The sequence below is a fragment of the Lactuca virosa genome, chromosome 2, assembly GCF_052849685.1.
Source record: "Lactuca virosa cultivar CGN04683 chromosome 2, Lactuca_virosa_CGN04683_v6, whole genome shotgun sequence".
Lineage (NCBI taxonomy): Eukaryota > Viridiplantae > Streptophyta > Magnoliopsida > Asterales > Asteraceae > Lactuca > Lactuca virosa.
Genome location: NC_136427.1, coordinates 62352232 through 62378199, shown reverse-complemented (window position 1 = coordinate 62378199; position 25968 = coordinate 62352232). Strand labels below are relative to the sequence as shown.

Genomic DNA, 25968 nt, shown 5'->3' with positions numbered 1-25968 from the left:
ACGAGTTCTCCACAAACTCCCGTATATCCCTCCTCGGTATGCTCAGATATCGGCTCACACATGCCTGCTCAGTGGACACGTGCTCAGGGCAAAACAGTTCCCTCTCATGGAACATCCTCGTGATCTTGGTCACAGTTTCTGTCTTCTGCTTGAGAGACAGAAACTCCTGGGCTAACCGTTCCCTCTCCACCTAGGGAACATACTCATCTTGGAAAAACCATGTAAACCTCTCCCATGTCACTACAACATGATCTGCAGGAGTAAATCTGGCAGTCACGAACTTCCACCAGTCCTTCGCTCCCAACCGAAGCTGGTTCAGTGCGAACCGAAGCCTCAGGTGCTCTGGGCATGAACATGTATAGAAACACCCCTCAATGTCATATATCCATCTCATAGCAGCAATTGGATCCTGAGTCCCATCAAACTCTGGTGGCTTCATGTTGCTGAACTCTCGTAGCAACAACGAGTCACCTCCCTGTGGCCTAGCAGCAGCTAAGGTTGCGGTGGCTGCAGCAGCAGCAGCCTCAGTAACAGCAGCATAGCGATCATCAAATGTCTCAATCAATGTGGTTTTAATAGACCCAAACATCTCAGGTATAGCCTCTCTGATAGCTGTGGCCACCTCCTCATGAATGATCATGTGAATCTCCTCGTCACTGGTCCCATTGCTCCCGGGGTTGTGGCATGTACCCACCATAATTTCTCTGAAACACAACACGAAAAATCATCAGAGACTCACTCGAGCATACTCACACTTGATTTCCCGTGCCTACATGCTCCTTAGTATCCTAAGGATTCTTACTTGGGTCGCATACAAATCCGGTGCTTTCAGTAGTACGGGCCCAATACTACCTTCCACACCAACCTGTAGTCACCCCAAGTCCTCCTCCTAGGATCCTAATTCACAAGTACTCTATCTCCCGCGAGTATCAAACTACTCTCTCAATAGGCTCCTCATATGCTCATCTAGGTATCTCTCCTACATTATCCCTCGTCTCAAACTCTTTCTAAGAGATTCCTGCTAGATACTCCTACTCAGCCTATACTCAGGGCAAATAACAGATAGCAACATCTCCTACGCTAAGGCATCACAAATCAGGCAACTCTAGCCCTAAAATATGAAATACCTAGCCTATCCTCTAGCATGCATCCCTAATATCTCAAAAATATCTCATAATATAAACAAATAAGGGTATTTCAGGAAATCACCGTTCGGGCTCTGGCTGATTGTACACACTGCTCCATTCACTTTTTCTCTTACAAAATCTTACTCGTTTTTTTTTAAATCATTACTCTTTGAAATTTTTTCTCAAATCCTCAGTTTGGGATCAGACATACCCGAAGGTACATCCGAATCCCTCAAACCAAGGCTCTGATACCAACTTGTAACACCGTAAATTTTCAAACAAAATTTTCATTTTTAAATCACATAATTCTCAATAACACATGTCAAATAAACCCCAAAGTGTCAAATTATCAAAAACACAAATCCATAATTTTTTGAATAAAAATCCAGGATCCTCAAAAACATAACTCCATCTCGTGGGTACGATCAAGTCGGCGCCTTCCCGCGATCCTGAGAAGTACCAGAAACACATATTACATAACACGGTAAGCACGAAGCTTAGTGAGTTCCCCAAAATACCACACACATATCATTAGCCTCTCATAGCTATATCTCAATGAAGACCCTCCGGTCAATGTGTCTCAGTGGAGACCCTCCGGTCCCACAACTCGGGTTGGACCCTCCGGTCCTAACTCAATAAAGCTCAGAATAATACACAGCATAAATCACAAAGACATAATGCAGGATATAACAATACTCAATAATAGCATGCATGACCCTCCGGTCACACATGTTACTGTTGGATTAGTGTCTAAGTCCATAACTACTTTGGTATGTACTTGACCCGATTATGAGCATGGTCCTTTTGGGTTGCCTTTACCATAGCAATATGTAGGATGAATTAAGGAGAGAAAGGTTTAATTATGATTTATTAATATATTATAAGAATAATATATTAAAGGAGAAATCATATTGGTTAATTAATATTAGTCAAGAATTAATTAAGAATTAATTTTGTGGCTAAAAGAGATTAATTAAACTTAGGGGACTGGAATTGTAATTATAGGATAATTGCAATTGGGCTATGGATCACCTTGGAATAATAGGTTGGACGAATTCTATGGGGAAGCCCACTAGAAATCGTCCAAGGCATGTTCCAGAAGGGGTCTATGGGCTGCTTAGGGCTTAAGCAGTCAAATTAGGGTTTCCTTGTTAGATAACTCTAATTGCCTACCTATTTAAAGAACCCTTGAGACCCAAAAACGTGGCTAACACTTGGATTAGGGTTTCCAGCCGTTTTTGGGGTCTACTCTCTCCTCCTTCTTCATCCAAGTTGCTTAGTGGTGTTTGTGACTCCATTAGAGGTGCAACACTTGAGGCACTAAGCTTTCTGAAGCCAAGGAATTGATTGTTATTGCTACATAACAATCAAGGTAAGATCTGAACCCTAGTTTATATGTTAATTTGATTAATTGTGTGCTAGATCTAGGGTTTATAAGTCTTGGAAGTTTATTGCATGTTCAAAGTAGAAAAACTAGATCCAAGCAATTTGGGTTGCATGAACACCATAGGATTGATGTTATGCTCAAAACCCATCAGTTACCACTCATGGTAAGTATAGTGAGAAGACTCACCTCGTAAGTAAGCAAGTAAGCCTCGTACCCCTCGAACGGTCTAATCCCCGCCTACATGTCATAATCATCTCTAATTAACACTTATAACCACAACTCTAAATAAATTAAGCTAACCCCTCTCTCTAACTCTTAGAATGGGTAAATGACCATTTTTCCCCTCCATGTTTTCCTTAATCCCTGTCTTGACCAACCCTAAAAGTCAACAGAAGTCAACACTCGAGTCAACAATCCATATTGACTCAACTCGTCGAGTGCATCTATGTGACTCGTCGAGTTCCCTCGTTTTCTCAGAAATGTCGTGAAAGTCCCACTCAACTCGTCGAGTTGTCTCATCAACTCCCCGAGTCACAACGTGTCCAGTCTCATGGGTAAAACCCTAACCGACTCGTCGAGTCCGCTCACTGACTCGTCGAGTCCCTTCAGCCCCTTTTCTCATTCAGACGATTTTAGGCAGAAATTATGTCTCATACTCTGGATCTAGCCTTCCAAGGCTCACTTATCACGTAAAGCTCCAAGCTTTAAGTTCATGCATGGAATCTATGACTCAAAATGCCAAAACAAGCTCCATAAGATGTCTCATGCATGGAAACTTTTCCAAAGCTTGATAAAGCTTGGATCTTTGGGCTCATGGGAACTCAATATGTCTAGATCTAGAGTCTCAATTCCATGACAAGCTGATAACACTCTAGAACTCAAAGAAGGATGGTAAAAAGGCCAACTTCCTAAAAACGAGATCTAACTAAGCAATGAGCAAGACAGTGACTTTTTACCTTCAAACAGAAGCTAAGAATGAGTGAACACCGGATCCAGAAGCTCCTTCTCGTCCAAGGTGTCTTGCTCTTCAACTCTCCTCCAAGAATGCACTAAAACCCACAATATTAGCCTCTCTTTCTCTCACACAAGGTTACAGCTCGATTAGGGTTTCTCACAGTGTAATAGGGTGACAAGGGTGGCGGAAATGAGGGCCTAAGGTCCTTTAAATAGGACACAAACCCAAAAAATTAGGTTTTCCTCATACATCTCCTACTCGTCGAGTCGGGGTCCTCCGACTCGTCGAGTAGACTCTAAAAATCCTGCGGCCATAATAGTCTCTACTCGGCGAGTTGGTGTTCCCCAACTCGTCAATTTGCCCCAATCAAAATGAATAAAATAATTGAATGTCATACCTGGGAGTCGGGATGTTACAATGAACCTATAATTAAGATTTATCAGTGATTCCAATTCATTATACTGATTGATATACTTACACTAGTGATGTATAGGATGGATTTAGTGAGGTGTTTAAAGTGGGATTTTCAAACAGTATACTTTGTATACCAAACGGACCCTACCTCCGATATGATCCAACCTGGTTATTCCTTACTTGCTAGATCTTGATGTAGAAACTAGACTAAGACATAGCGTTATGTACATCTAGGTCTTTTGGAAAAGTGTTTAGGCGAAGCACTGCCCTAACCCTGAGTCACCTACTTTTCTCAAGTGAGTGCATAGTCCCTTTCATGAACTTGATTATAATATAAGTATTAAATATTTGTTTTAAAATGTTTATATGTGAACTATGTGCCTATTGCCTGGAATATGTGCTATAAATTTATATTTTTATGTAGAAAGTGCGAATTATCACATGATAACAATAATAGAAGTATTATTTGTGAAAAAGATAAAGGAAATATAAATACTCTATGTTAATATTCGAATAGGGTTGCATAAAAATATTGTTAGTATCTAAAGAAAGATAAGATGGGTAGTCTTGCCTATTAGGGAAATAAGACTTTCAAATCATGCTTAGTTCAATTAAGTTTGAATAGTGGGTAGCATTATGTAAAGGGTATATACGTTAGGAACGGAGAGTTAAACTTTGTCCTATGACACTATCAGGTGTCGATGTACGGTAGCTCCGTACGGGATTACATCTTATTGTTGCTATTGGATGACAAGAAATGGTGGATCCAAATCAGGAAACTATAATGGTGTGTCTAGTCATCTCCCAGGTTACGTGACAACACTAGACCATTCTAGACAGTCTTGTGAATTATGTTGCTAGTGTAGTCTCATAACCTACAGACGTAGATGAAGGGTAATACCAAATTCATCAAATACTCTGATGGCTCGGGTACCTTTATGACTATCATTGGCCAAGGAAGCCCCTAGCGGTGTAGTCAACTCCTCACTTTTAAAACAGTTTATCTCCTGATATTCATGGACTAGTATTTGTGAGGATCGCTTGGTAAGGGTACTTTTGGGATAAAATGAAGTACATATATTAAAGTTAAGTTATATCTTTATTAATTAGTAACAGTTGGCTTGTAGATCTGATAATTAAGGAATATTATCATAAGAATATTATGGAATTGAAATCCCTAGGTATCTCACCAGGTTTTCCAATCTGGCCCACTCAGTTTGTATGCATCACAGGTATCAAGACTTAAGCCACTGGAACTTGATTAGGATGCTGAGTGATTAGTGGAAAGTCAGTCATGGTGTTCCGAACCCTTAGGCCTTCACACTGTAACTTATGTATCTGTATTTATTATGAAATCCTTAGGGTTTTAATAAACTGAGGCAATCACTGTTCTCAAAATCTTTAATTATATTGGGATCTTCCGTAACAATGATAAAATAATTTTAAAAGCATAAAGAAAAAGTTTTAATTGGTTCTGAAAATTAAAGGATGTCACAAACAATGAGATTGATACTGATCTATCTCTCATGTTTGTATGATATCTTGAAGAAAGAAGGAATGTTTGATCACTTATCCAAGGACCAATATCTGATTGGATTAGAGTTCGGGAGTTGCTTTGGAAAGCATACTTTTTTGTTAGATTTAGAAGTTAAATGTGTAATTAAGTTTTAGACTTAGCCATGTGGGAGACTGTTGGATTAGGCGTCTAAGCCAATAACTAAATTAGTATAATCTTGAATTATTAACAGAGTCCTTTTGGGTTGCCCTCAAACCTAGAAATTGACTAGAATGTTTTTTTTGGAGAGAGAGAGAGAGAGAGAGAGAGATATTGATTTCTTAATTTATTATATGATTAATAAATTAATTAGAAACAAAAATAAATGATTTATTAATATATTATAAGAATAATATATTAATTAGAAATAGTAGTGTTTAATTAAAAATTAATTGGAATTAATTTTGGGATTAATTCGATTAATTAAAAGTAGAAGGACTAAAGGTGGCAATGTTTAAAAGATGAGCATTAACCGATTGTAGAACCTCACATAGAGGGGACAGTTTCTAGAAGGTATATAAAGGGGTTTCCAGAGGTATTCTTGGGCTTTAAGGAAGCTTAGAATGTCATATGGAGGAAGAAATGGGGTAAGGGTTATTTAAAAGGAACCTACCTTACATAGAACCTTCCTAACACCTATATAAACCCCTAAGGGTTTAGAATTTCGAAATTCATCTCATCCTAAGAGCCTTAGTTTGAAATTCTTCCTTCTTCTCCTCCCTTCTCTTTAGCTTCCAATTGCTAGGGTTTCTGTGTGAGCCATTAGAGGCACGATACTTCTAGTTCTTGCTTTCTAAAAACCAATCAGGAAGGAATATTTGTTTATTTTCTATAATAAACAAAATGTATGTTTTTCTAATAACCCTTTCATATTTTCGAAAATAGCAATGTACTTTTAGGGTTCTTGGTATTCTATTGTTTGTTGCAAATCATAGTGAGAACATAGATCCTTTAGGTTGCATGTGAACTTAGGGTTTATCAGCCTATAAAATCCATCAATAGTGATTTGTTAAGATTTGCATGATTATCTGTTTACTGTTATATGTTTTATTTGTTGCATATGTCGATATAGTGTAGTTTGGGTTGAGGCTTCACTGTTATGTGAATAAGCAAACATACCGGTGTATTATAGTCCGGTGACTGATTGGCTGAGGCAATCCAGTGCGATGATTGTGGGTCGGGGATAATATAGATCGATGGCTATGGGCCCGAGGGTAATCCAGTCCGATGATTGCGGACCCAACATGCATGTTAGTATATGATCTGTTACGTGTAGTATTTGGGATAACTTACTAAGCTTTGTCTTACAACTTAACTTTTATGTTTCAAGTACCTTGAATGATCGGGGCAAAGCAAAGGCGTGATTGTGTACATCCTCCAGATTTTATGAGATTTGATTTTGGGGATACTCTGATTTGTGATTTTGACTTTTGGAAACTAAGTTTGTAAACATTTATGGTTTGTAGGTTGATTTTGAAAAATGAAAATTTTACCTTTATTTTTAGGATGTTACATAGATTTAGTTCAAAAGGATAATGTTTAGTGGCATGATATGCTTAATTGGAAGAGGCGTCTGATTACAATTTGAGGCATTATGATTGATGGGGTGTGAGTGGAGGATTCAATTTTGGTTAAGTAAGAGCTTTAGAGTATTACCAGTCTCGATTTTCTTATTCTTTAGGGGTTCAATCTACTACCAGTTCCACATTCTTTCATTTACTTTTCTAGGAGCAAATATCTTATTTGGAGGCCCCATTTTCTAGAGATGATATCGGCAAGGCGATTTGGATTATGGTGGGGAAATGCCCTAAGTCATGATAGTTTTACCTTTGGTTTTATTGTAAGGTATTAGGATATTATGTTAGATGAGGACCTAGATTTGTTTGATTGTTTTACTGCATATATGCATTGTAATCCTTCTTTTTATTCCTCTTATTCTATAAGTTTGTATCCCAAGTGTTGCATGGGTTATTAGCCTATCAGTCTCATCAATTTCTGACATTAAATAATTGGTAAACTACTTGCTAATAGGATCACTAGGTTGATTTATAATATGGTTAGTGTGGAACATTCTATGTTAAATAAATGTCGTCAGATTCTTGATGGTCCTTTGATGTTGAACAAGATTATTGATTGGCTCAAGAGCCAAATGAAGTAGTTGATGATTTTCAAGGTGGATAAATAAAAGGCCTGTGATTCTATTTTATGATATTATCTTATTGAGATTCTTCATATTGTGGGATTTGTCTATGTTTGGTGTTGTTGGATAGAGTTTTTCATAGTTCCGCTAGAGCTTTAATTTTGTTGAATAGGCTCCTATGGATGAGGTCCCTATTTAGTGTGGCCTTCGACAAGGTGATATATTGTCATTTTTCTTGTTTATTTTAGCTATGGAAGGCTTGCATGTGTTGTTGCATCAATCTAAATTGGCTAATGTGCTTCATGGAGTTTAGATTTGTATTATAGCTTTGGAGTTTTCTCTTTTTTTCTTTGCATATGATGCAGTTATGCTTTATCAATGGTCTTTAGAGAGTGTTAGTCGTATTGTTTGGATATTGCAGTGTTTTTTCCTGACTTTGAGGCTTTTGATTAAATTACTAAAAATTAAATTAAATGGTGCAGGGATTCCTTATAAGAAAGTAGAGGGGTGACAACTTTGATTGGATGTGATTTCATTTGTTTCCTATTTTCTTACTTAGGTCTTCCTAATGGAGACCTAACATCTAGGGTGAACGTGTGGAAAATCATGTGGGATTGTTTCATATTTAAGTTCTCTGTTTAGAAAGCAAATTCCATTTCTGCTAGGGGTAGGCTCACTCATCTAAAGTCTATCCTTGGTAGTTTGGGTCCTTACTATATGTTGGTGTTTGATGTTCTTTTTACGGTCCTAACGCTCTAGAAGTTTTGAGAGCTTGTTTTTTTGGGGAGATAATGTTACAGATCAGAGGTTACATTGGATTAGGTGGTCATGTGTTATTTCTAGCAAACATGAGGGGGGTTTAAGTGTCGGGAGTTTGTGGTCCTTTAATAGGGTTATGTTATTTAAATGATATTGGAGATTTTTTAATGACATTTTTTCATTGTAGGTGTCTATCGTGATGGTTAAAGTTGTAGATGTCGAGACTTAGACACAACTAGTGCCCCATCTGGTCCTTAGAATTCATTATTATGTTGCTGTTTTAGGATAGAGGTTGAACCTTCAGGAGTTTTTTGTTTTTTTGTATCAGAGTGGGTAATGGTCATTTGATAGACTTTTCGAGGGACATTTGTCTTCGTACGCATCCTTTGGCAGAGCAGTTTCTCATTATCTTTGCTTTACACCTTTATTGGAAGTTACTTTTGCAAGTAGGTTGAGGATGGGTGGTTGGTTTTTTCCTTACTTCATGAACTGAGGGGATCTAAGGCTAAGCAGTAGGATGCCTTGTGAAAGTAGATTCAAGATTTATATAGTACGGTCGATCTAATACGATAGGGTGGTCCTTGGATCATTAAGATATATTTTTGTTTCTTCTGCCAGATTTTATTTGGATCGCCATTCCCTCACTGATAATGTAGTTTTGACTATATGGAATAACTATGTTCCTATCAAGGTAAACATTTTGGTGAGGAGGATTTGGGTTCAATAAATTCCTACAAGGGGAAATTGGCGGTTCGTGGTATTGATTTGAATTTTGCGCTTTATTCGACATGTTTTATAAGTATAAATTTGGTTGAGAATGTATTATAGGTTTGTCCTAGGATTATTGTTATTTGGAGAATTATCGTCCGCCGATGGTCTACTGTCCCTTAGGTCTTCTATGTCAATGTTATCATTCACTAGTCGGATCATGTCAGGTTATCTTTTGTGTATTGGAAACATTTTGAAGCACTTATTGTCATTAATTTTTTGGTGTTATAGAACTTTCGTAACGCTCAAATATTTGGATCAACGATGTCTATGAAGGCTTTGAATTATTATGATCCTTTCTTAAGATTTGTAACATGAGAAAGATATATAAGATGAATTGAGATTCTTAATTGTAAAATTCTCTCTAGCTTGTACTTTATAATTTTGTTAGTTCATTGATAGTTGTTTTTTAATACAAATCTACCGTTCTAAAAAACAATTAATGTATATATATATTTTCAATTTTTTTACCTCCTATAAATATTAACTAAACTAACATTATTTACCAGAACTAATATCTTCTTAAACTCCAATTTCTATTACTTTCAATCTCTTTTCCACTTTTAATGGCTTCAAACGATACTAAAAACATCTTTAAGGTGGAATCGAACCAATCATGGGTTACTAGTTCCCATCACATACTAAAAACATCTTTTTTATTTCAAGTCTTCACTCGTCACCACAACCATACCACCCATAATTTGATAATCCTATTTTTGGCTCGTTCAATTATATTCGTCCTGTCAGGCATCCATTTTATCCTAGGTAAGCAGCACAAAACGTATTTATATTTTTCAACCAAACTTCATGCCTGTTCCCGAAACCCAACCGGTCCCGAACCCGAAACCAAATTGAACCCAAACTCGAACCTGTACCCAAAATGCAACTCGAACCCTTAGTCCTAGCCAAAAAGAAAAACCAAAAAAGTCTCTCCTCCTCAACCATTAACGAATATCATTTGAAAGACCAATTGACCACAAAAATTCGAGACAAACAGAATAGTCACAAAATTTAACGATATCATAAATCAACGTCAAAGCAGTAAAAGTGGCGAAATTATTTTGACAATGACACTTGATGTACTCGTTGGAAAATAAAGGATACACTCAAATACATAAAGGTTTAGGGGTTGCCATAAAATTTCCAGAATAGCATACGGGGTAACCAACGATTATCCAAGCAGTTGCTCGAAATTATACAAAAAATATATGACTGTTATTATACAATTTCTTCGATGCTCGTCTCGTGTTTGACTTCAACGACGATGAATATGCTTGAAATGGAAAAACCTACCCGACTGATACATAGGGATAATGGCATAATGAAAGCCTCGTCATCTGGTTTACCGAGATCCAATACTCGTGAACAATTGAAAACTAAGACGAATAAATTTGACTTATTTTATACAAGTCTTAATGATCATTTGGAGTTTGAAAAGAAAGTTTTTGCATGCGAAGAAATGAGACGATCCAAAGAAAAATACACGAAGAAAAGCGAACGGACAAAAGTTGTATAATTGTTGATGAAGAGTGTGGATCATCCCGGGAAGCGCCTTTAACGTTAAAATAAGAAATAGAAAAATAGTATTTTTTTTAGCCTTGTTTTCATTTTTTTTATGTTTTAGTCTTGTTTTAATTATTATTTTGTAATTTTAAATTTTGTTAGTTTAAATAAATAAAAAAAATATTGATTTCTATTAATGTTAGGGCATATAAGATGCAAGTTTTTTATAGTTTTTTTTTACTATTTGTTTAACCACTTAATATCACTAACACCATTGGAGAAGATAGGTTTTTATTTTATTTTTTATTGATTACTCAATATATATTAAGTGATCAATGTAATATAAAAGTTTGTTTATCTAACCCCTTCCTCTTTAATAATATTTTGTTTTACCCCTTCAACTTTATTTTAGTTTAAATAAAGGGGGGGGGGGGGGGGGGGAAATACAAAACTAGCCATTTTTCCTAATTACTTATCAAAAAATAGCCAAAAAAAACCCACTTAGCCAAAAATAGCCCACAAAAGAGTAGTCAACTTTTGGTTGACTACGATCAACAGAGGATGACTACGGTCAACGCCCGTTGACTACTCTTTTCCTCTAATGGGCTACTGTTTCAAGGGGCCGTTTACTTTTTCGTGACCCATTAGCCCAAAGTATATAATGAATTTTTTTTCAGATTAGGTCATTTTCCTATTGTTTTCTTTTGTTTGGCTACGTTTTTCTCTCAATGGAACATAATGAAAGCAGAACGGGATCGTCTATTAGATGTTGTTAGAATTAGAGGGGATTTTATCGACCGTGAACAAAACTTGTATCCCAAACAGTTTCCTAATCTGTGGAAACCAATTTAACTATGTAATAGGTGGTGAGACGTTCCTTTAACAATGTTATGTTTAATTCTAATTGTAATTTCCTTTACTTTTATGTTATGTTCAATTTTGTTGATTACAAACATAATGTATTTCAAACTTATTACAAACACATTGTCAACTATATTACAAACATAATATATTGAAAAATATATTACAAACTCAACAGCAAATATATTACATAGACAATGACAAATATATTACAAGCATCATTATTTAAAGGGAATAAAAATTACATCGGCAATAAAACAGCCATCAAAGGGTCTGGGATTTCCCATTCAACTGGTGGGGGAACTGCGTGAACGGTTTGTGTCTGGTAGATGAGCTGATATACATCGGCATGGTAATATACTTGAACCAAATTAACAATTTCATGCATGTCTGAATCACGTGCTGTTGTGATGGCATGACCACATGTTATACCGAGACTGCTCCATTTTCCACATGAACAAGTATAAGCTTTAAGGTCTACAACACAAGTTGTTTTAAAATCAAACACTTCATACACATATGTCGGCATGGGAAAGGATATCTGTTGGGGGATCTGTGTTGCTTGCCAACGAACAGACTTTTGCATCCTTCTTTGAACCAGCATTTCAGCATACGGTGTTAATACACCAGTCAAACTCCCTGAAAATTAAATATGGTTACAAAAGGTTTTTGTACAACCTATATAATTCTTTTATATTTCATCCAAAAATATACCTGCTATTATACTTCGTTCAACAAAAGTATTTTGCATGTACTCACGAATTCCCTCGATAAGCGCTATTATCGGTACATTACAATGATTGTGCGATACTACTGAAAAAGTATTGAGGAACTTCCATGTTGAGTACATTCGAACGGATGTTAGGGAAATAGGCTCTTGCCCATTTCGGATGACCGATATTCGTAAGCACTTCACGAGCATCAATGCTTATCTAGAAAAATTTTGTGCAAAAGTTGACAACGTGTAGGATTTTAATGTTATCCAGAACAAAGTTTCCAATGATCTTCCGGAGCCTACTCTTGTGCGTAAATAGTTTTGCACGCTCTTACAAGTGTAACCACGATAAGAATCACTGAAAACATTATCTACGCAAGAGCTAACGTCATCGTACATATTGGATATGAACGCTATTTCCCTACCCTCTCCGAGACATTCTTTTAACCTCATCAGGAACCAGGTAGAATTTACCACATTATTTTCAACCGCCATACCAAACGCTATAGGGAAAGTCAGATTGTTCCCATCTTTAGCAACAACTACAAACATTGTTTTTAGGTAGTCCCCTCTAAGATGGACGGTACCTATGTAGAGGACAGACAAGAAACAATGCACGAATGCATGGACCTGTAATTTTTAATAGTGCACACCAATTACTTTAAATGTACAAACATTATCAAATGTAAAGACACAAAACGGATTTGGAAAAGAATTATACCACCCATCCAGTAGCCACAAAACAAGATTGGAAATGATCCATCAAATCCGTTTTGATGTGAGTGTGAGTATGCGGGTTGGTTCGCCTTAGGTTATGAAGGTAAACAGGCAAGTTGTTGAAGCTTTCTTCATGGTCAGTGTCGGAGAAACTCATTTCGAAACAATTGTAAGAGACAATTAGCAATTACTTAGTGTGCGTAAGGTTTTGCGGGTTAGGGGCTTTCCACATGCGGAAACATAAATAAGTAGGAGCTGGAAAGGCAAGGTCAATAATGTATTGTCTTTTCGAACAGTATATTTATCGTTTCAAACAGTATCTCCGTGTAAGGTATCTGACAATCGGACTACTCTTTGACATTATTTGACTACGGTTTAATAGACTTTGACTAATACTTTGTAGCCTGCATAATGTATTGTCTTTTCGAACAGTATATTTGTCGTTTCAAACAGTATCTCCGTGTAAGGTATCTGACAATCGGACTACTCTTTGACATTATTTGACTACGGTTTCATAGACTTTGACTAATACTTTGTAGCCTGCATAATGTATTGTCTTTTCGAACAGTATATTTGTCGTTTCAAACAGTATCTCCGTGTAAGGTATCTGACAATCGGACTACTCTTTGACATTATTTGACTACGGTTTCATAGACTTTGACTAATACTTTGTAGCCTGCATAATGTATTGTCTTTTCGAACAATATATTTGTCGTTTCAAACAGTATCTCCTTGTAAGGTATCTGACAAGTGGACTACTCTTTGACATTATATGACTACGGTTTCATAGACTTTGACTACTACTTTGTAGCCTGCATAATGTATTGTCTTTTCGAATAGTATATTTTTCGTTTCAAACAGTATCTCCGTGTAAGGTATCTGACAATCGGACTACTCTTTGACATTATTTGACTACGGTTTCATAGACTATGACTACTACTTTGTAGACTTTGACTACTGCTTTGTAGCCTGCATAATGTAGTTTCAAACAGTACTTATGGGAATCCACCTAATTGTATGTTATTCTTTTTTCTTATTTGAGTACTCCTATAAAATTATAACAAACTAACAAAAAACTTAAAAAAATGGCCTCCAATCAACCAACTTCTTCCAACTCAGCTGCTTCGTCCAATACTCCACATCCATGGACGATAAGAGAGATAATGGTGATAACACATTGTTGGATGAACATTTACGATGATGTAACCATGGTTAACCCTGATTGCTTAGAAGGCGATGAATGGACCCGCATAACAGCCATGTTTAACCTCTCGTTGGGAGAAGGAAAACACCGAACACAAGAAGATATTTTTGGTAAGTGGATGGATTTAAAGGAAAAAATCACAAGGTTTAATCGATTATGGGTGGCTTCACGGTCATCAGATCATCGGGGATCTCCCACTCAGATGGACTTGGTAAGGGGTTCACAGACTCCTCGTAATTTTTCCTCAATGTTTCTGTAAAGTAAGCTTTTAAAGCGAATTCCGAACAATCTTCGTAACGGTTCATTGTCAGCACTTTTATAACATGGCCACAAGGTAAGCCATCTATTTGTCACCGCCTACATGTACAGGTTCTTTGTTGGAAATCAACAATGACACTTTTGTGGTTAGAGCTTTTCACTTCAAATCTACTATTTGAGATAGGGTACACCATCCAATTATTACAAGCATTCTTATTTGCTTGTATAATCGTTTCAGCCCATGGGGTGAGTGTTGTTTTAGTTTCAGCTAAAAAAATAGACATAATTTTTCATAAAATTATTACTACATGAGTTACGAAAATACTCAATCAGCAATGTATATAAAATATTAGTACCTGCAACATTACGTTTCTGAAAACTCCATTGTTGCACTGTTGCACGAAAATACTCAATCAACATCAATATTGGCATCTTTCTTGCAAATCGTGACATTGAATTTATCGACTTCGCACTATTTGATGTCATAAGAAAATACTGATTCCCAGGAAAATGTGCCCTGGCCCATCTTTCTGGATTGATGTTTTGTAGGTATTCCCATACACGAATATTTACATTTTTTATTTTTTTCATCCCATTATCGAATTTTTTAATGGTATAGGCTTTACATGTCTCCCAAAATAATGCGTGCATTGTATCGCTGCTTCCAAATTTTGCTGATGTGTTGAAATACAAATGGATACCACATATTCCATGATAGGCGTGAGGAAATATATTTGCAATTGACGTCACTATGGATGGAGCCCTATCAGATATGATTGTAAGGTCTTCCAAGTTGCCTATACATTCACGTAGCTTTCGAAGGAACCAGGACCACGTCTCCGTACATTCACTTTTGCAAATGGCATAAGCAACAGGCATGATTTGGTTTTGACCGTCCATTGTCACTGCGAGCAACATCGTGCCTTTGAATTCACCCTTTAGGTGACCACCATCAATTATTAGGGTCGGTCTACAATACTTGATGAACGCTCGTACCTACAATTATTTTTCATTGCATTAACAAATACCAATTAGGATTCATATGTTATATTTGTTATAAAAATTAACACTGCTTACCGAGCAACCCAACGCGATAAACACGAACTCAAACCGATCATCATCGTCTACTCTTATCTGAGTAACAGTTCCTGGATTGTGCTTGACCAAGTTGTGCAGATATGCTGGTAGTTTGGTGAATGAATCCTCTTTGGTAACTCTTAACATCAACAATGCATACTGTTTTACACGCCATGCCTGTTGGTATGAGTTATTGATTGGAAATTTCGAATTGATGTCCCTAACAATTTCATTACCCAGATAAACTCTATTATAGTCTCCGGCCAATACTTCAGCGATAAAGTGGCCGAGTACCTTTTTCTTTGATTGTCGATGATTAGACTCCAAATTTGTTGCACAACATGTGTGTTGGTCAACAACTTTTGTGACTTGGAAAGCAGTAGTCGATTGGATTCCCCTTGCCCTAACCATCCATGAACAATTTTTAACCAAACAAACAACCTCGAACCTTCCTTTGCTCGATCTGGTAGTCTTATACTGCTTACCTTGTTCCATGCATTGTCTTCCGATTGCAAGCTTGAGCAACTCTTTGTCATCAAAAATGTCTAAAACCTTAATCTCTTCACTTATATCCACCCTCTGACATGGAATGTTCACATCAGCGTTTACAGGACACGAAGGAAAAAGGGGGCATACCATGAAACATGGTTTCTGAATAAATAAGCTTAGATTCGCATCTAATTCTTCTCCGTTAGAATCACTATCTAGGCCGGATATATCCAACTTGTCACAATCCGCAAACTCGCCATATCCTTTTAGTTCACCATCATGCAAAAACGAAACTTCCTGTTTTCCGGATTCATTACCAACCTTATTCACCACGGCTACTGCTTTTTTTTGTCAAATGAATCATTTACACCAACATCATTAACATATGCACCAACATCATTATCAACGATATACTTATAATTCTCCGGTGTAACATACATAATCGGTTCTGGCACTACATTTACATTTTCAGCAACACTATGATATTGACTTTTACTTGGACTTTTAAAATTACCTTTTGGGTTGTTGCTCCCTTTTCCACTTGATAAATTTGTTGCAGATGCCTTTCCTCTATCATCCATTTCATTCGGCCAAACGCCTTCTTCAACCACCACATACACAGACACATATTTATCTCCAATGCCATTTATTACCTTCATCAGCTTTCTAATATCACGATCATCAACAATACCACAATAATAGAGTTGTTCTGGATGTTGATAGGCCAAACTAACTTTTGATTCTTCGGGAAGACCCATCTTGCACTTGACCAACTGAACAAATTCGGTGAACGTTGTGTTTTCGTAAAATTCAACACCTAAATAAAACATTCTCGGATTGTATCCCAGTGGCCAAACATATGATAATTGGGAATTAACAAACTCCCATCTTCCATCCGTAATGAGCAATACAAAATACTCGTTACAACTCATTATCTTAATTTTGAGGATAAAGAAGCTAGAGAGAATAAACTTTCCAAAAATATAAAATACAAAATATATATAAGATAGGTTGAAAACAGTAGTCAACTCTGACGAAAAAGTAGTCAAGTTTAACAAAAAAGTAGTCAAATTTAGCAACAAAGTAGTCAACTTTACCTAAAAAGTAGTCTACTTTTTCGTCAGAGTTGACTACTGTTAAAATTTAAACAAAATAATTGTTAAAGTTGTTGTACATATTATAAACACTTTTTTTTATACTCTATATTACAATATATATATATATATATATATATATATATATATATATATATATATATATATATATATATAATTAAAACCGTAGATAAAACCTCCAAAAACAAATAAAAAAAATAAAAAAAAAAACCGTAGCTTTTTTTGCGAAAACCGTAGACTACGGTTTGGGAAACCGTAGGTTTTAAAAAGCCTACGGTTTTGAATGTCAAAAATGAAAAAAAAAATTATACAAAACACGAAACAGTAGACGAATCTCGAAACCTACGGTTTCGTGGGCTATTTTTGGTCATTTGCTAATTTTAGGCTAAAAATTGATAATTACCCTCTTAATTTGGCTAGATTAGTAACTAGGCCTTAAATAAATTTTATTTCTTTAATAGATATTTAGTTTTATTAAATGTTACAAATGTTTTTATATTAGAAATAATAGTAAAATTTAATGGAAACCGTATTTATTGAAATATGATGTATTAAAATACAACTAATTAGATGAATGGACTTTATAAAACATTTTATATAAATAAGGATCAATTAGTTAAACTTATAAAAAAAACTATTATATAGATTAACCATTAGAGATGTAATTTAATTAGAGCTTAAAAACAATGAATGATGAGTTAGCAATAACTTTAAGTTATAATATAGGTATTAAAAAATTTTGAAAAAAATATAACAAAAAACGAGGAAAATGAAAGACACCCATTTTAGTAGCGAAAATGGAAGTGAAATAATATATAGAGTGACTTGACACTATTTTAGTATAAAATAATAAAAATTGTTGAGAATAAGACATACCTACACCTCATATTTTAAAAGCGACTAACTTAAGTAACTAAATAATCGATTAACCGATTCAAATATTATAATTACACCATATTGGAGTCATCAAAAGTTCAAAACTCTTGTTCTTGACATGGTCACATGAACATATTCAAACACTTGCAACATTTGATATGGTGACAAATTTCAAGAAAGGAGCGGTAGACACTCACGAGAACAGGGCGTTCTGGTTGGGTACGGATAACGGATGTAACACGTTTCTATGGAAAACCACGTGACTTTTGTATGCGGCATATTCTTTAGTTTTACTACCCCTTGTTTTCCCTTTCTTTTTAATGCACTTTTTCTTATTATTTTAAAGCTTTTGTTAAACAATATTATATGTACATTACAATAAATTAGGTTTTTTTTATCAATAATTATATGACCAAAACGAACGTTTGCCGATAGGTACATAAGCGAGGGTAAGAAAATTTTTAAAGAGTGAACGATATTAGTATTGAAGTCTCAATTTGAATAAGATGTAGATCAATGGGTATATATGTTAACTATGAAAGAATATCAAGATAAGTTCAATTTAAAACGGTAAGTAGAAAAAGAATTATAAAAATGGTATAAAATTCATTATATTTTGGATATTTTTCGAATAAACTAATGAAATTTTATTTGTACAAATAAATTGTAGAACTTTGTTATTTTTTTAGATTGGAGATTATTACCTCATACACCAATTTTCATAGGTTTTAATTTTGACATGACGTTTTCGTTAAGTGACATGACATCTTATAGGTTAATATACATTGTAAAATGCAATTATTGTCCCTATCGGTTAAAAAACCAATAAAACTCCTAAGAAGTCATGTCTTTTTCTATGCTTGTAAGATATATGTGGAACTTCATGTTAACTTTCTAAAAGAGCTTTTGTGTAGAGAAATGAGAATCCAACATATATAGGCAATAGGATCATGTTGCACCGACGTGAGATCCACACTACCCCTAAGAGTCTGAGGCTCAATGACGAGAAAAAAGTATATATTGAACAACGAGGGTGCATGACATCAACTCTTATATCATATAAGATATATGTAGAGTCTCGTATTAACTTTATAAAATAGTTATTTTGAAGAGAATGAAAACTCCAACATATATAGATATTTATTAGATTGTGTCATACTATTATGGAATACACCAATACTACTAGGTAATTTTCAAACTCATGGAAAACAATATATGAAAGTGGTGGATGTGATGTAGAGGTCAAGATAATAGTTACACTTCTTGGACATTCAAAAATAGGGATGAAAGTGGGTCCAAACCCGGACCGGATGGACCCAGACCCGGAAAACCCGGAACCGGTTAACGAAATTTTGTAGAACTGGAAACCGGACCGGTATATAGGAACCGGTTCCGGTTTGGTTCAGGGTACGGTACCGGGTAAAGTGGGTCTAGAATCGGAAAACCCGGAAACATCAAAGTGGGTAGGTTGGAACTGGATAAAGTGGATTTAGAACTGGAAAACTCGAAAAAAAACCGGAATTTTTTGGCAAGTGCTTACTACTTAGTGGGCTAAAATTTGAAAATTTTCATATTGATATCCCGATTTTGGGGGATTATAAATCATTGAATTTGAAACCAAAATTGACAAAATTATAGTCTAAAATCATGTACAAACTCTAAACTACACTCCGGAAAAAACCACATGTCAATCCGATTTTAAACGAATGATATATGCATGTGTTAACGTTTTTACATAATACAAAATACAAAAACAAATAGCTGAAAAGTTGAAAATTTTCAGCTTTGATATCCCAACTTCGGGAGAGTGTAAGTCATTAAATATTAAACCAAAAATGATAAAATTATAGTCTAAAATCATGTATAAACTCTAAGCTACAAGTTGGAAAAAACCTCATGTCAATCCAACTTCAAACGAATTAGATATGCACGTTTTAAAACATTCACAAAATACAAAAAAGGTGAAAAAGTAAAAACTTCCAGCTTTGATATCTTGACTTTAGGGGACTGTAAATCAATGAATATAAAACTAAAAATAACAAATTCATAGTCTAAAATCATGTACAAACTCTAAACTACATATTGGAAAAAACCCTATGTCAATCCGACTTAAAACGAATGAGATATTCATAATTTAAACATTTCACAGAAACCGGTTCCGGCCCCTAAAAGTGGTTTCGGTTCCTAACACCGGTTCCGATTCTTAGACCCGGTTTACCCGGACCCAATTGACCCAAACCCGGATTACCCGGAACCCGGATAAAGCCAATTTTTAAACCCGGAACCGGAACCGGTTCTATATATTTCGGTTCTAATGGTTCCGGTTCCGGTCCTGTTTTCCGGTTTTAAATCTCATCCCTATTCAAAAACCGTAATATAAGATCTATTGTGTGTCTTAATTACTAATTTGGTAAATTTTGTATTCATGTACATCTGAATTGTGATGTTTATTTATAACTAAATTTTTCCTATTTGTACAATATCCTATAAAAAAAAACTACAACTACCTTAAATGGATAGACCCTTCATTACCCATTGATTACTATAAAGAACTATTTATGAACACCACTTAAAGTTGCATAACGATAAACCAACAACAAGATGGAGAAATATATGTTTACTACAATTTTGTTATTGTTATTTCTATTGTTCACTTTATTTGTGATTTTGATATTTGTAAGGGTCTTTATAATTGTTTTGCTTTAAATGTCGGGTCCGTGTATTTTTTTTCCATAAATATGAAAAAAATAGTTTGTTGTTTTCCATCTTATTGTTCATATTTATATTATTATTGGGCACGGTGATTGGAATCTATAAAAAGTAAACCACACCATCTTGATAACTCACATTGAACACGCATATGGGGCGTAAATCATTGAAGACTAGAAATATTTCGGGCATACAAAGTTTAACCTTAAACCTCCTATATGAAGTTTTGCACCCGAATTACTAGGCACAATCATGGGGATATTTATTGGAATATACTAGTATAGACATGCATACACACATACATATATGTAATACAAAATACAAATAACGTACATGTCTATAATACTACATACATATAAACATACACGTCTATAATACTACATACATATAAACATACGCATATGACATATTGCATACATATATGCATGCATATATGTCATGTTATATTCTTGAATACGTCGGGTACACTTGTACATCTACAATTTATGGGATGAAGTATTATCTACTTAGTGCATTTTATTATAAAATAAAATAATTTTTAAATTTAATTAAATAACAATAATGGAGTAAAAAGTGAAATTTAGTTAATTTTAAATCATTTAATTTAATTTAATTTAATTAACTGATAAGGGAAAGTTAAATTCGGAATATTTTTGTAACATCCCTAAAAATTTGAATGGAAAATTATGTATTAAATTTTAATGGAAAAATATAATTTTGTCAAAAGTGATAAAAGTAATGAAATGTTAAGCACTAAGTTTGGTTAATGTCTTGTTATTTGATAAAATGATCTTAAAAGTTGTTTTATGATTATTATAACAAGGTAGGGTTTGGATCATTGATTGTGTATTTTGCTTGAAAGGTTAAAATTAAAAGACTTGCCTATGTACTAAAATATGCAGACTATAACATGATGTGTAATCTTGGATCACTAATACGTGTGTATATATATATATATATATATATATATATATATATATATATATATATATATATATATATATATATCAAGTAGCTCAATTCATCATAGATCGAACCATATCAAGTAGTGTTTGATTTCTTCTCTCATCAACACCATTCAGTTGTGTTGTTCTAGGTGGATTGTGAGACAATCCCACAATCCTTTAAATGATCAATAAACTCAAGAATCAAATATTATCCATCCCTATCGGATCGGAACATCTTGATTTTCTTTTTCATTAGGTTTTCAACTTCCTTTTGGAACTCCTTGAACACTTAAAAAGTTTTTGACTTATGCTTCATTAAGTAGATATAGCCATATATACTAAAATCATCAGTAAACGTCACAAAAGTAATATTCATTATGCCTTGTGGCGGATTTGAACGATCCACGTACGTCAGTGTGGATTAGGTCAACAAATCCTTACCTCATTCACATTTTCTTGTGAAAAGCGCTTTTGTCATCTTGCCAAGCAAGAAAGATTAAATGATTCTAAGATCCCATCATTTTGGAGCTTAGCGATGAGTTTCTTTCTCACATGCTCATGACAACAATGCCACTAGCACAACTTGTCCAATACATTAGAATTAGAAGAAACAACATTCAACATTAGATTATTAGTGTTGCCTACACAAACAACACTTTTATAAATACCATTACGAGGACTAGCTTTAAGAACAAAGGAACCACTTTTATAAACTAAAAGGTCATCATTCAAAAACAAAAGTAAAACGAAAACCATTCTTGTACAATGCATGAAGTAAAATAATGTTTCGTGCCATATTTGGCGAGTAGCAACAATTAAATAAACTAAAAGACACTTCATTATTCAACATAATCTTGTACTCCCAATCCTTGCAATATGTGTTGTTCCTCGTTTACCCTTTATCATATTCAACTCCTCATGATTTAGTCTTCTATCCTTTAGTCCCTACAAATTCGAGCAAACATGAGTACCACATCTCGTATTAAGAACCCAAGAATTAGAAGTTGACACAATATCAAGTTTAATCATAAAAATACCTGATGATCCAATATGCTTATCTTTGTTCTTCTTCACGTCTTCAATGTATTTTGGGCAGTTATTTCTCTAATGACCTTTCTCTTGGCAGTAAAAGCGAACAACCTATTTTGGGTCGGTCTTAGGCACTATCTCAGATTCGGCTTTTCTCTTAAGGCCATGATTGGAAGATCAAACCTTGGCTTTACCCTTAATATGATTGAACTTATTCTTCTTGTTTGTACCACCATGCCCAATGGCTAAGACATAAGTAGTAGGGTTGAAGCTTTTTCTCTTAGCTAAACTAGCTTCGAAAGTTTTCAACATGACACGAAGCTCCATCAGGGTCTTGTCGGCATATTCATACTATACTTCGTGACAAACTGATTATAAGAACTTAAAAGTGAGTTCAAGACCATGTCAATGGCTAAATCCTTTGGAAATTTTACACCCAAATTTCCTAGTCTATTAATGTATGACTTCATCTTTTTAACATGTACACAAACATAATTCCCATATTGATGTTTACAAGACATCAAGGATTTGACGATCTCGAACCTTTCTTGTTGAGCTTGCTCTTTGAACATTTCCTTGAGATGCTCAATTATTTCAAATGCCATAATACTCTCGAAACTCTTTTGAAGCTCAAGAGACATGGTCGCCAACATTATACAAGAAAAATTTATAGAATCATAATCATGTTTATTTTAAAAAAAACTATATCTTCTACAAAGGACTCATCATCCACGTAAAGGAGATTCTCATCGATGACATACTCTTTACCCTCGTACCTTAAGGCAATCCTTAGGTTGCGAATCTAGTCTAAATAGTTTTGATCGGTGAGTTTCTCCTTATGTAGGATTGGGATGAGAGAGAAGTTCAAGTTTGAAGGAGGAAGAGGAGGACGATTGTTGTCGTTCATCATCTACAAGATGAAAGGAGGTTTAGATAGTTTGAATTTATCCTGAAAATATTTTTTAACCCTAGATTAATTATTAACAAGGCTATGATCCATAATTGGCTTTGCGATATGTAAAGAGATGTCATAAACACACAACAAAGTTATTTAGGTAGGCAATGCAACTTGCCAGTTTCAAACTCTTGAAACTCCTAGATTATTGAGATTCACCGACGTTCAATGGCATGTTAATCATGATTGTGCACATCTCAAATTTAATGATGGGGATACCATGGACCATTAAATAGATGGTGAATCAACCATGCCAAACCGCTCGATCCTCAATGCAAAATTATCCTCATGTTGACGTGTCAGTTAACCAAACACGCTCCATCAACATAATAATTTCCCGAGTGACTCTCATTTTAAATTATATTCCCACAACGATGTGTCGGTTAGCCTCACACGCTCCATCATCAAAATATAAAAAGATGTGTGTTTTTATGGGTAGCACACGACTCACATTTTTTTATTTATATAAAAAGGAATTTTGTTTTATTACTTGACTAATACATTTAATCTTGAAATAAAATTCGATTGAACCCTTTCAGTAAATCCATTCTCAAAATACAGAAAGGCGGTGAGGGTGGTAAGCACGAAACATTTTAAAAACCGACCTCAATAGGAATCATAAAGACCTTCGTAAACATTTCTTAGAATATTAGAGTGGGTAAGTCTAATCTTGATTCGACGATAATGTTTTTATTAACATGTGAGGACATGTGTGGTATAATTGTTATACGTATAGTAGATTATACCATATACTAAATTAAAACATTTTAAATTTATAATATTGTCTCTCTTAATTAATTCTCTTATTAAATAAAATTCAAGATAAATATTCAAATTTTAATTCAAGATTAAATAATGTTCAAATCTAATGAATTAAAAAATCAATTTTAAAACCCAATTAAATAATACTTTAATTTAATTACAAAGTTTGAATAATCAAATATAAACAATTAAAATAATATTTTAAACAATAGGCTTATCCCAATATTTTGAAATTTTAATCAAATCTGAATTCCCAAAAATTCGCATGCCGCGTCGCGACCAGCAGGTGATCGTGTCGCAGCTGCGATTAACATGTTTCTTTTCTTTTTTCAATTTTTACAAAGTTTGTGTTATTAACTAAAACCAATTAGAATCTGATACCACTGTTGGAGATTATTAGCATCAAGTACACTAGCTAAGGTAGAGGAAACAATCAAGAGATTTACCTAAGTGCACATGCATCCTAGAATCTAGGTTTTATTAGTTATAACAATATACTATAAAAAAACAAAAGAAAGAACTACTAACCTCTTCATTACTTGATTGTGATCTCGTAACTGTCAGTTCGTTGCCTTGGATGAAGGATCCAACGTAGCACCCCTATAATGAAATCAGACCCACACAGCAAAAGCAAAAGGATGAAACGCAAACTAGGGTTTATACAAAATTCTCCAACCCTTAGGAGAGAGGTTGGGAAATCATTCAAGGAGAGAGAGAGAGAGAGAGAGAGAGAGAGAAAGAGAGAGAATGGATTAATTTCTGAAAGGAATAAGCAGCTCCAGGGTTTACCCTTAGCAAACTATTTATAAGATGTAGATAGAATCTTAAAAGGATTCAAACTCTAGGGTTAATCTTTATCTAATTCAAACCAACAATATCCCTATCATGGGATGCACCAAAACCTTCCACTATACGCTCTTTAGAGACTTTTGGAATATTTCAATCAATCCTTTTTATTAATTAATATTCAAGCCGTTTAATTAATTACCAAAATAATTTATAATTAGTTTATTAATTCCTTAATAAATAAACAACTTATTTATCTCCATTTCCTTATGCTATTTAGGTCATGAGGCCAACCCAAATGGACCCTACTTTTATTTGAAATATTATCAAAATAATGAATGACCTTGGACACTATTTCCAATAGTTTTAACAACTTGATAAATATTATAAAATGTTTTTAAAACCATATTATTTAATAAATGGTGAAAAATGATGGGTGTTACAACTTTGATATTAGGAGTTGACCTTCTAATATAATAAGTAATATAATAAGTTAAGGAATAACATTTGGTTAAATCTATTTAACTAGAATATGAACTTTTTTTTGATGAATTTTAGCATATAAGGTTGGATTAAAATTTTGAGAATACAAATGCTAAGTAGAAAGTCATCTTTGAGTTATATAAAAATGGAATGTCGAAGGGTTGATCTTTTCAACTAGGTAATATAATGCATGACTTTGACTTAACCTTCCTAAATGTTGGAACTTATTTGTAGGAATAAATAATGTTTATGCCTAAGCTATAAGCTATGGAACTTAATTTGTTAGGAATGACCTAATTAATGGATATATTGTAAGAATGTTATATCAAACTACAAATAGGGGAGATCTTAATATTAATAATACTTAGTGCTAAAGT

At 34.5% G+C, this 25968-nt stretch overlaps 1 protein-coding gene across 1 annotated transcript; it reads right to left on the bottom strand.

The window, feature by feature from the left end:
- Positions 1-14455: 14455 nt before the first annotated feature.
- LOC145157457 (uncharacterized) lies at positions 14456-16687 on the bottom strand. Its single transcript, XM_079076494.1, has 5 exons — positions 16444-16687; positions 16321-16383; positions 15441-16270; positions 14720-15359; positions 14456-14631 (listed from the first exon to the last, which is right to left on the bottom strand). The coding sequence occupies exons 1-5, from the start codon at positions 16685-16687 to the stop codon at positions 14456-14458; spliced, it is 1953 nt and encodes a 650-aa protein (XP_078932620.1).
- Positions 16688-25968: the final 9281 nt, after the last annotated feature.